At 41.4% G+C, this 12,498-nt stretch overlaps 1 protein-coding gene across 2 annotated transcripts in view; it reads right to left on the minus strand.

Annotated features, from left to right (window-relative positions):
• ATP10B (ATPase phospholipid transporting 10B (putative)) overlaps positions 1 to 12,498 on the minus strand; it is a 282,819-nt gene that overhangs the window by 29,272 nt on the left and 241,049 nt on the right. For both annotated transcript variants that reach the window (XM_017885730.1, XM_017885731.1), the window contains 5 exons: positions 10,888 to 10,964; positions 9,391 to 9,516; positions 5,561 to 5,761; positions 3,978 to 4,058; positions 2,506 to 2,610 (listed from right to left, as the gene is read on the minus strand). In XM_017885730.1, the coding sequence (XP_017741219.1) occupies positions 2,506 to 2,610; positions 3,978 to 4,058; positions 5,561 to 5,761; positions 9,391 to 9,516; positions 10,888 to 10,964 (590 nt within the window). The remainder of the gene's footprint in view (positions 1 to 2,505; positions 2,611 to 3,977; positions 4,059 to 5,560; positions 5,762 to 9,390; positions 9,517 to 10,887; positions 10,965 to 12,498) is intronic.

Raw genomic sequence — 12,498 nt, forward strand, 5'->3', positions numbered from 1 at the left:
TTACATTTAAGTCTTTAATCCATCTTGAGTCAATTTTTGTATAAGGTGTAAGGAAGGAGTCCAGTTTTTTTCTGCACATGGCTAGCCAGTTTTCCCAGCACCATTTATTAAATAGGGAATCTTTTCCCCATTGCTAGTTGTCTGGTTTGTTGAAGATTAGATGGTTGTAGATGTGTGGTGTTATTTGAGGTCTCTGCTCTGTTCCATTGGTGTATATGTCTGTTGTGGTTACTGTAGTCTTGTAGTGTAGTATGAAGTCAGGTAGCATGGTGCCTCCAGCTTTGTTCTTTTTGCTTAGGATTATCTTGGGTATACGAGCTCCTTTTTGTTTTCATATGAGATTTAAAGTAGATTTTTCTAATTCTGTGAAGAATGTCTATGGTAGTTTGGGAATAGCATTGAATCTATAAATATCTTGGGCAGTATGGCCATTTTCACCATATTGATTCTTCCTATCCATGAGCATGGAATGTTTTTCCATTTGTGTCCTCTCTTATTTCCTTGACCAGTGGTTTGTACTTCTCCTTGAAGACGTCCTTCACTTCCCTTGTTAGCTGTATTCCTAGGTATTTTATTCTCTTTGTAGCAATTGTGAATGGAAATTCATTCATGATTTGTTGCTCTGCTTGTCTGTTTTTGGTGTATAGGAATGCTTATGATTTTTGCACATTGACTTTATCCTGAGTTTTGGGCTGGGCTGAGACAATGTTTTTTTTTTTGTTTGTTTGTTTTGACATGGAGTCTTGCTCCATAGCCCAGGCTGGAGTGCAGTGGTGCCATCTTGGCTTACTGCAACCCCCGCCTCCCAGATCCCAGTTTAAGCAATTCTCCTGCTTCAGCCTCCTGAAATCCCAAGTAGCTGGGATTATGGGCACATGCCATCATGCCAGCTAATTTTTGTATTTTTAGTAGAGATGGGGTTTCACCATGTTGGCCACGCTGATCTTGAGCTCCTGACCTCGTGATCTGCCCGCCTCGGCCTCCCAAAGTGCTGGGATTACAGGTGTGAGCCGCTGCGCCTGCCCTGACAATGGGGTTTTCTAAATATACAATCATGTCATCTGTAAAGAGACAATTTTACTTTCTCTCTTCCTATTTGAAGATAAATAGGAATTCCTATTTTAGGAATAAAAAAATTCCTATTTTATTTCTTTCTCGTGCTTGATTGCCCTGACCAGAACTTCCAATACTGTGTTGAATAGGAGAGGGGGTTTTCAAAATGAGAACTCCGTGATCCAAAACTACCTTTGAGTGGCCCTTAGCCACTGCCCAGCTGGTTATGGCCTGCTTTAGCTTGTGACAGTGGTGGTGGGAGGTTGGGGTGGAGAGTTCCATTGCAGAATGTAGGAACATGTTGAGCCTACTTGGGGCTGTTTTCCAAATTTTTAATGCTTGTGCTTCCAGAAAGTCATTTGAGCTTGGCTAAGGACAAATCTTTCAGCAAAGTGTTCCCTGTGTACCATTCAATCTTATCTACTTACACTATTAGCATAGATGTTAGAGGCTCACATTAAACTGCCAGGGTTCAAAACTTGCTTCTATCTTGCAGTGCTTGGGGGCAAGTTAAACCTTATTGCATCTACCGTATTTCTAAATCTGTAAAATGGGAATATAAAAACACCTAACACAAAGGATTCTAGAGTTTAAATAATACATGCTAATCATGTAGAGAGACATCTGGCATAGAATTGTAAGCTATGAGTTTTTATAGTTATTACTGACTAGAAGAATCTCATCAGAAAGGTGACATTGCCTTCTTAGATGTTAAAAATGTGATATTTGGATATGCTTGAGATATGGTTACCTGGAGGCACGTTTCTAAACATTCACCCTAAAATTAAAAAATGTGGAGAATTCCTCCCTAACACAGCCTCAGGCATGTATGGTCAGTGGTCAGTGTTTTCCTTGTCTCTTAAACACCCCTTAACTTTTTTTTTTTTGAGATGGAGTCTCACTCTGTCACCCAGGCTGGAGTGCAGTGGCACGATCTTGGCTCATTGCAACCTCCACCTCCCATGTTCAAGCAATTCTCCTGCCTCAGCCTCCCAAGTAGCTGTGAACACAGGCATCTGCTACCATACCCAGCTAATTTTTTATTTTTAGTAGAGATGGGGTTTCACCATGTTGGCCAGGCTGGTCTTGAACTCCTGACCTCAGGTGATCTGCCTACCTTGGCCTCCCAAAGTGCTGGGATTACAGGCATGAGCCACCATGCCTGGCCATACCCTTGAACTTTTTATCAATTGATATTATCTATGTTTGCAACTAATTGTCGCGTTGTTTTATATCTGTTAGTTTTAACATCCTGGCTAGATGAAAAGCAAGTTGAGGCCAGAATTTTATCTTTTTCACCCCTTTCATCTCTGTACAGATAGGACATAGGTAGCAGCTTAGTGTGTATTTATTGAGTGGATCAATAACACAGAATGAAACAGTTCAGAAATTTGAGTATAGTCAATGGACAGGAGCACAATTTTCAAGCCAAAGGGGCTCTGGGACACTTACCCATGTCTTCATTTCCATTGCCTGGTGCAAGAGGATTGTGGTGAGGGAGATGGTGTTGATTGGTGTCCCAAAGGTAAAGACGTCTATATCAGAGCCCTTATAGGTCTGCAGAGGAGGAACAGACAGGCATTGTCAGGTATGTGTGTGGACTTAAAACTTTGGCTTTGACACAGTGTTTGTAAGGCATCAATGAAGGCAGTTTGTCGATGGAGGAGGAGGAGGTACCCAGCTGCCATCCGTGTGGTACTGATCTGAGGAACAGATCAAGATGAGAAAGGAACTGATAGGACTAATTTAGAAATGGTGTTTGCAGGAGTAAGCCAAGATGGGGACTGTAAAACCATTGTGGAATGAATGAAGACAGAATTCATTGAGAGCCCTTCAGACAGTATGCTAACAGCTGAGGATACTTCTGTGTTTGCCTATGATGAGTTTACTCTATTAGGCACAGTGGATGTGGTACAATTTAAGGAAGTAAGTGCTGTAATAGAGGCAAGTACAAGGTACCCTGGGAACACAGAAGAGAGGATATACTAGCTGAGACCAGAATAAGAGGAGTTAATCACTTGGAAAGAGAGGGTAAATGCAGTTCCAGCAAAGGTCAGAACTGAGGGTGAACACAGAGTTTGTAGAACTCCAAAGAGGTCTATATTGTAGGTCTGTTGAGCATATTCAAGGGCAAAAGATATAGCAGGAAAGCCAAGCAGAGGCCTGGCCAGGGAGGTATTGTAAGCCAGGAAATTCAAGCAAAGCACAAGATCCCTGCCTCCCCTAGCCCCATCATCTCGCTAATTATGAAAGAATAGGAGCCCAGAGATTGGATAAGCAACGGTGTTTACCTGGTGGCGATTGCTTCCCATCCTGTTCCCTGGGTCCAGGAAGAAGACATATATTGTTTGCTACCTAAATTCTCACCATTTAAACTGAGGAATCAAACTGAGATTGGGCTGGTATCCCTTACTATCTGCATTCTTGCTACTTTTTTCAGATAATGTGGTATCTCATTGTCAGAACTTGCTGCCTCTGAAGGCTAGCTTCCTTGACTTTCAAAGCACAAGCCTGTATAAAAATCAAGGGTAGTAAATTCAAATACCTTCAGTGTTCAAGTAGGAAACAGTTAATGAGTGAAGATAGCAGGTGTAAGACAAAGGGGAGTGGTAGAGACTAAGGCAAACTGGAGAACATGCTCACAAGGTGAGCCCAACTGCAAAGTCAAGTCCAGATTTTTGCTATAAGGGAAAAATGACCCAGTATAAATATAGCTTTCAGTTTTTCAAGAGCCAGCAGAAATTAAAATGTTTAGGTAGTGTTCTGACTTTTCAAACACCTTGGGTTGGATGTAGTCTGCAGGCCACCTGTTTGAGCCTCTGCTTTAAAGTGTCCAGAAGGCCACGACTAGTCTGGAACTTTATATAAAAAGGACCAGTTCTTCTCTGCAATTTATGTGATTAGAATGGGACTATATGACTTACCAGGTAAGGGATAAAGAAACAGATGAGGCTCTGGTAGAATGCATCTGCCATAGAAATCCAGAAAGTCGACAGGTTATAGCACTGCCAGGAGAGAACACACCAATAGTTACCACCCTTATAGCAAGTCTCAATTCTTTGCAAGCAACTTTCTTGCATGTGGCTGGGACAGACAACCAGATACTTACAATGCCTCTTGTATTTGTGATAGTAGAATGGAGTAATTAGGAACAGACTTGGGGGTGACAGACTTCAGTTCAACTAACTGTGTGACCTTGTGAAAATTACTAAACTGTGCAGAGAACTAGTCTCTTCTTCCATGAAATGTGGGCAAAAATAACACAGTCTATCTCCTTGGGGTTCAAGAGGACTACATGCAATTGTGCCTTAGTACCTAGTAAGTACTCAGGCCTCAGTGCCTAGCAAGTACTCAGTTATTCATCATTATCACTCATTAGCTCTATTGCTAGTGCTGCTACAAACTCGGTACGTGTAGAGATTCTAAAGTGTCTAAGTGGCATCTGAGAGATCTCAATCATAGCCTGAATCACAGGTTCCCAAGAGTTTCTGAAGCTCAACAGCTTCAGAAACAATGCTTCTCCGGCATCAATCTTTGTGCCTTCCCTGGGAAAAGTCAAACCTTTATAGTTTTTGGGTTTTGCTTCATTAACTTATTTTAGATACTCAAGGACTTTGTTATGCAGCCTGCACGTTGATGGGAAGGGTAAACTTAAAAGAGCCCAAGATGAACACGTGCTCCCACCCATGCCCCCTTCATCTGGACTGCTTGGGCTTCTGTGTTGCTCTCTCCTCTTGTCTTTGGGTTACAACTAGGCTTGCTGTTTGTCTATAAATAATTGCCAGCTCTCAAACACCACACCTGGCTTTGCCCTCCTTTCCTCCAGGTGCAAGATACTCTCTGGCATTGCAAAGTCCCTCTTCCCAGAGCTCCCTCTTCGAGGCATCCGGAGTCTCTTGATCCAGCTTCTTGCTGGTGCTGGGAGTGCATGCTGTCTGACTTCTCCAAATCACTCAGGGCTGCAGTGTGGCCTCTCTGGACCTCCTAGGATGCCACCCGATGACTTCTCAGGCCTGCCTTAGTCTATTTGATACCAGCAAGTTCTAAAGCACATGTAATTTTGAGTTCTACGCTTTACCTTCCCTAATATGAAAACAGAACCATTGTATATTTTATCCAGTGAAAAGCAAGTGGCTATAAATCCCAACAGTTCCCAAACTGGGTTTTGGGGGTTCTATCGATGCATCTCAGAGCCTGGAGGGGCCCGCCAAAAGGTATAGGATCTTTCTGCATGCCTCTTCCCCTTCGACTAGGGCAGTCCCATATTAATGTGTGATATAATTAAGAAATAATTAAAAATACCCACTAGTCTGGCCCAACACCCTCAACAGCAAATGGGAAACAGGTCAGGAAAGAGAGAGGAGTTACTCAAAGGAAATGATGGAACAGTGGTCAGAATGCAGGCTCCTGACCCCAGCATATAGCTCTTTCTCTGATGCCTGCAGCGGGGAGGTAGAGGTTAGTATGAAGCTGAAGTCACCTCCCCTTGGCTGTCCGATCCCCTTACCTCAGAGTTCTGGCCACTCTTGTATAGCTCAGGCAATGCCAGGAGTGTTTCTGCAGAGATGTCTTTGTCAAGGACTCCAAAGACGAGAGGAGGCAAGGAGGTAAAGAAGAGATTGAAGAATATCATCTGCCAGTAATCAATCATGGTGGAGCTGGAGAAACCACAGAAGAACTGATACCAGAAGAGCAGGTTGACATAGCACTGCAGGCAAAGAGCATGGCCTTGTGAGTGGGACTCCGTGTGCAGCCGGTCACCAGCTGCTGCTTGGGACCTCTGGGAGCTGCTGGAGGGGCAGTTTCCTCATTTATAATACACAGGGTTATGTAAGGATTAGAGGTAATTCTAATCCTCGGAGTAGTAGCTACCGCTGTTACCACTACTACTATTGCTACTGACATTCTTCAGGACCTGAAGGGAATTCCACCAACTTGTTTAAGGGGAGTGGATAGTGAATCTTCACTTAACATTGCCAATAGGTTCTTAGAAACTGCAACTTAAAACAAAATGATGTATGGCAAGTCCTGGAATAACATTGCTTCATTCAACATTACAGTTTCTAAGAACCTATTGATGACATTAAGTGAGGACTTACTGTACCATGGTGGTTAAAAGTACAGAGTTTGGAGGCAGAGAGGCCTGGTTTTGAATCCCCAGTTCTGTCACTTACTAGCTGTGTGACCTTGGACAAACTGCTTAACCTTTCTGAACATCATTTCATCATTTGTCAGCTGGGAAGAGTAGTACTTAGACCAATGGCATGTGAAATATGAATGGTAGTAGAGTGGTAATAGAAAGAGATGCCACTGACAAAGGGGTAATAGAAAGACTGAACCATGAGCAGGACACCTGGTAGGATGATGACCTCGTGAGAAGGTTGACTTCACTATACTTTCCTAATGGTCATGCAGCTCAGAAGGGTAAATGAGAAAATCTGCCTAAAGGTTGTTCGTTTTTTTCTAAAACTCTTTCTCACTCAAGATCTCCTGTCTTGTGGATGGGCTGGGTCACTGTTATTGTCTGCCATATTGTGATATGGTTTGGTGATTTGACCAAGGTCATACATATAAGCAGCTGGTCCTGGAGTTAGAACTAGAACTTCTCAGTTATGTGGGGCTGAGGCACAGAGATGTGAAGGGTCTTGCAAGAAATCATTCAGCAGGTTTGTGTTCAAGCTGTAACTCCTATTTCTGAACTGCTGAGTCAATGTTATTTTGGAGGGGCTCTCTATTTTAACAAACATATTGCCACTAGTAGTAACATCGATGTAAGATTTGACCTTCTATATGTGCCAGGAGTGAGATATACGTCAGTATATTAGCATATAGTACATCGCTGGATGTGCAATACACACTATAGATTGTCCTAACAACCTTGCAAGGTTAATATTGCTAATAGCAATAGTACTATGTTATTGTACTAATATATCACACATGTTGATATGAACAATAATCACATTATTAGGCCCACTCTACAGATGAAGAATCTGAGGTTCTGACATACTGTTGCCCCCTGCTCAAATTCAGAGCTAGAGAGTGGTACAATCAGCATCTGAATTTTCAAAGTTCTTTCTCTTTTTGACCACCTCTAAACTTTCTCGTCCTATCTTTGGCTTGTACAATTAGACTTTCCTAGACATATACAGCTTGCAAAGCTGAAAATATTTATTATCTAGCTCTTTGAAGAGAAAGCTTCCTGAGACCTGATGTAGACAGTAAGCCTCACGCGGGCCATGATTGGCTTGATTCTTGCTCTATACCCATTGCTCAGCCCTGTTCCCAACACACAGCAGACATTCAATTGTTGTTTGAATCGATGTAGTTAATCTTAGCTCTATGCTAACACCCATCCTGGAGTTTTAACATTACAGAGTGCTTCTTTCCTACCGAGGCCCTGGTAAGATCTTGGTTGTTTTTCACTTCTGCTTAACTGGGATCTTTGTACCTTGCAGGAAGTGCATTGAACCCTGTGGCAGCATTGCTGAGATTGGATGCCTGTTCTTTCTCTCAAGAAGCTACAGTGCAGTAATTAATTCATTGTTCAAATTTCAGAGCAGGCCGGGTTTTAATCCCCTCTGAAATTGGTTTCGGATGTGGAAGTCATAGTTCTCCACCTTCTAATTGCAACAGGGAAATAATGTGGCATCAGTATCGCAATTTTGAGCATGGCATTGGGCTGGAAATAAATATCATTTAAGCTTTGAAAGCGTGGCTGCTTGGAAACGTTTTCTTTCCTATTTCACAAATTTAATGCAGAGAAGAGGCTGTGCTTATTGAAAAGAATTATTCCTTGAGCTGCCAAAAAAATTAAACAGGGGCATTTTGAATTCTAAGTAAACAGTCTTTCACTCTCAAAGTGAGTTTCAAGTCAGATGGAGTGACTTGTTTGCATAGACTTGCTGAGATAATATTACCATTGAGCTGACTGAATTTACATTACTTTTTGTCATGCTGTTTATCTACATATACATTGAACTTTGCACAGGAAGTCATTCCTGAGCAAGAGTGACTGTGTCAGAGTCTGAAAGAGACTGGAGCAAGAGGAAAAAACATGCAATTTTGTAGCTACTACCTGGCTAATGTTTCTCTTCCATCACCTTGGTCTTAATCCTCCCCTTTCACTTATGCAAAGAGGAGTCAAATTCTGTTTGGAGGATCTTGGAGTTTATTGAAAGCCTTTGAACTAGATAATGAAAAACTCAGTCTTTTGTTCCCTCCATTAGTATAGCAATGTTCTGACTTCTTCCTATACTCATTGTAAATAAAGGGTTTTTCAAACAAGAGTCTTCTGACAGTTTTAATACCTCAATTGGTATGTGTTTGCTTTGGGACCTCATCAACAAGACAGAAAACAACATAGTTTTTAGGAGACACAACTTATTGTTTGTATTTGTATAGGGCTATATGCTTTTCAGAGCTCTGACTCTAAGGCCTCTTGACATAGAATCATAGTTTCCCCATATTATTGATGAAAAGATTAATTAATCTCTGTGCACTTCAGTTTCTTCAAGGTCATACAGCATGTTGGAGTCAGGTAAGATTACGCAGACAATCTCTTCACCTCAAACATCTTTGCCATGTAGATATTTTATTTAGTATCCTGCCCTCCAGAAACTCCCTGAAAGAAAGCCAGGGGCACTGAAGTGATGTACAAATCCCAAGTTGAAGCCATGGGCTCCAGCCTTATATTCTATGAGGTACTTTTCATCTTCACTCTCCCAAGGCATGGGGTGTAGCTCTTGCATTGAGCTGGCTCTATATAGAGAGGAAATCTAAGATACAAGTCAGACTAGCTCTTCAAATACTTCTTTGTTACAATAAGAAAATCTCATTTGAGATTTAACTCTAAGAGTAATGACAGCAACAACAATAACAAAAATGGTTAACTTTATAGACGATTATGATATGCTAATCACTATATGCAAGCTTTCATTTAGTTCTCATAGCAAATATATGAGAAAGGTACTCTTACCACCCCCCATTTTATAGATGGTGAAACTGAGATTTAGGGACACTGCCACATATGGGAATCTGGATTTTGAACCCAATGTGTCTGACTCCAGAGTCTACACTAGTAGTCATTCATGCTGCCCTCTGTGTGCCAGGTGCTTTTCATACAGCATTGCCAATTCTACCAATAACTTCACAAAAATAGAAAGTGAAGAGTCTAGCTCAAGGTCACAGAGCTATTAAGGAACAGTTTCAAGATCCAACACTATGCCAGCCGGACTCGTTCCTTTTATGCTGAGGTGCTTTGCCCACTGCTAGGGGGAGATCTGGCCCTGTGGCAAGGACTGCCAAGGCCTGGGGGGGAGGATGCCACAGGCTACTTACCACATTCTTGTAGAAATAGTATACCACCATCCTGGCCAGGCGCGAGTAACACCAGTGGCCGTGCACAAGCAGTAGCTTCTTGAGATGCTTAAAGCGGGCAATGGCAAAGTCGCTGGACATGACAGCCTGAGAGGGGAGAACAGACACATCAGCTTCCATCCATGGCTGCCAGTGTCCCAGAGGGACTCTCTCAAGGGCGTTGCTTTGGTCTAGGCCCGTGGCCAGCAGAGTCCTGAAGACCCCTTGTGGTCACTCTTGGGTAGCTTTTTGGATTCTGACACCCCACCCTCCCTTCTGGGAAATCCAAACCTCACTAGAATCCAAGGAGGGCAGATCAGAAGGGATCAGTGGTCTAAGGTGGCTCTGCATCCATTTATCCAGCAAGCAGGATTTATAAACAGGAATGTTCAAAGAGTACCATAAACTGTGTCTTGTTCTGAGTAATCCCAGGGGCAGAAGACGTATTTCAGCTCCAGGTAAAGGAAGAGCTGTCACTTAGCTCCATCTGTGACTGTGGCCCATTATGTATCAGGCACTGTACTAGGGATGCGATGGTTAACCAGAGAGAAGGGAGTTCTATTCAAGCAATTTTCAATCCTCTGAACACTTTCACCACCCCTTGAGGCAGGCCATTGGCTCCATTCACAGATGGAGCTAAGTGATAGCTCTTGCTTTACCTGGAGCTGAAATACGTCTTCTGCCCCTGGGATTACTCAGAACAAGAAACAGTTTATAGTACTCTTTTGAAAACATGAACACTGAACATGCCTGTTTGTAAATCCTGGTATAAATTTTGGTCTAATTCCCTGTGCCTCAGTTTCCCAATCTAAAAAATGGATAACAATCCATTAGAGGGTGTGATGATTATTAAAGTTCAATGAGATCCTAAATGTGAAGTGTCTAATGCAAGCCAGGATGGCTTTGAATGTGGCCCAAAATTATAAGACTTATTTTTTTTGCAGTTTTTAAAAACTCATCAGCTATAGTTAGTGCATTTTGTGTGTAGCCCAATACAATTCTTCTTCCAATGTGGCCCAGGGAAGCCAAAAGATTGGATACCCCTGGTCTAACAGATTGCTAGCATATAGGAGATACGCCAAAGGGTAACATTTCAGAACTATTCTGCAGCTTTCCCGTCAATGCTCTCTATCCTCATCAACAAATTTAAGCAGTGCCAAATGTTTACACTGGTGGTGGAAATACAATTGTTAATGGCTCAAAACCCACAAACACAAAATGTTGTCTGTTTTAATGGGAACATTTAGCAGTCAAGTTAGTATTCTTCTTTTTTGAATTTTGACACTATGAAAGTGTACATTTGCAAAATGATTTCCAATGTCCTTATGTCTGTCATTGCTTACGGAGGGCATTGCAACTTTGGATGTGGGTGGAAGTTCTCAGAGAGAAGTTTCTCCAACACTCTGGAGATTTCCTTATATGTCAACTAAGGACCAAAGAAAGGAAGGAAGAAACAAGAACAGTTGCAGAGAACAATACCTGCATGCCTTCCTGTCCAGATATTCCAATTCCAATATCAGCAGCTTGAATCATGCTTACATCATTTGCTCCATCACCTGAAAGAGAGGTCATGAGGTATTTTTGGTTCAACTGCTCAGTGACAATGAGGTAGCTCTAAAGTGTCCCCAGTTATGTACAATTGAATCCTTTCAACATTAGTGCTATAGAAAGTCATTGCTATAGTACTTTCTTCTTTGGACAATAGGTCCATCCACCATTTTCTTTACCATTCAACAAATATAGGACTTACTGTCTTTTTTTTTCTAGGCACAGCGTTAGGTATTGGGGATATAATGGTAATCAAGAGACTTGGGCAGTTTTCAAAAAAAAAAAAAAAAATGCCTTCACAAATGTTACAATGAACTTTACTGATCAGCAAATGGAGAAGTTGAGCAACTTAGAGACTTGGCAAGGGTAATTCCACTAGAGAAAGGACCCAGGAGAAATGGAACTCAGATCTTTCAGATTCCAGGGCCAACACACTTCCCCCAGTCAAACTTGAAATACTAACCATATCAAGACAACTGGACAGTTTGGACAGTGAAATCATCAGAAATTGTCAATGGTTTCCAAGGAGAGGGATGATATTCTGCTTTGCTTCTCAGTGTAGAAAAATGAGATTGACTCATGTTTTTGAAATACATTTAGTCACACTGAGTTCCTGTTCAATGAACTGAGTTGTTTCAGGAAACTGGAGGTAAGGCATAGAAAGACACACACACACCCCCACACGGTCTCCTTGTATACCAAGACTGTTCAAGATCTTTCTGTGATGAGGGAAATGTTCTATATCTGCACTGTCCAATACAGAAACTAGTAACCGCATGTGACTACGGAAATTTTGCTGGTGAAATTCGATTTAATTTAAGTAGCCACAGATAGCTTTATATAGCGAGGCCTTCCCCAGAAGCTAAACTCTCCCCAGTGCTTTATCTTTTAGATGGGAGTTCAGCAAACTTCTTCTGTATAGGGTCAGATGGCAAATATTTTAGGTTTTGTGAGCCAAGAAGCAAAACTGAACAGTTATTCTTGCTGAAAGGCTATTAGTATTTTATAAATTTTACATTGAAAAATAGAAAAATCATTCTTAGTATCCATACAAAAACATGCCGTGGGTTGGATTCAGCCTGCAGGCCATAGTTTGCCAACCCTTGTTGTTGTAGACTATGCTGCCTTCATTCTTTTCCTGGCCCTACCTGTTTTCTAGCAGTTTCTCAGAATAAGCCACAATTAATATTTATATTATTATGATATAGAATTTATATTGATATTTTATATCTTTATATAGAAAGATAAAATTTATATCTATATTTTATATCTTTATATTTATAAAGATATAAAGTATCATATATAAGTTTATTATATGATGTATTAATGATGTAGAATATAAGATGGGAGGGAGAGAATGATTCTTCTCCTAGTTATCTGATGACACATTTATTGGTCTTAAAAATTTTGCCATAAGTAGCCTTTATTCTAAAATTTTTTTTGATTTCATAGCAATGCATAATTTTAATCATCCCCATGGCAGAATAAATCCAACCTTTAACCTCTTCTGTTAGTGAACCAGGAGAAGTAGAGGTGTGAAAC

Source organism: Rhinopithecus bieti, unplaced genomic scaffold (assembly GCF_001698545.2).
Source record: "Rhinopithecus bieti isolate Rb0 unplaced genomic scaffold, ASM169854v2 scaffold_15146, whole genome shotgun sequence".
Taxonomy (NCBI): domain Eukaryota; kingdom Metazoa; phylum Chordata; class Mammalia; order Primates; family Cercopithecidae; genus Rhinopithecus; species Rhinopithecus bieti.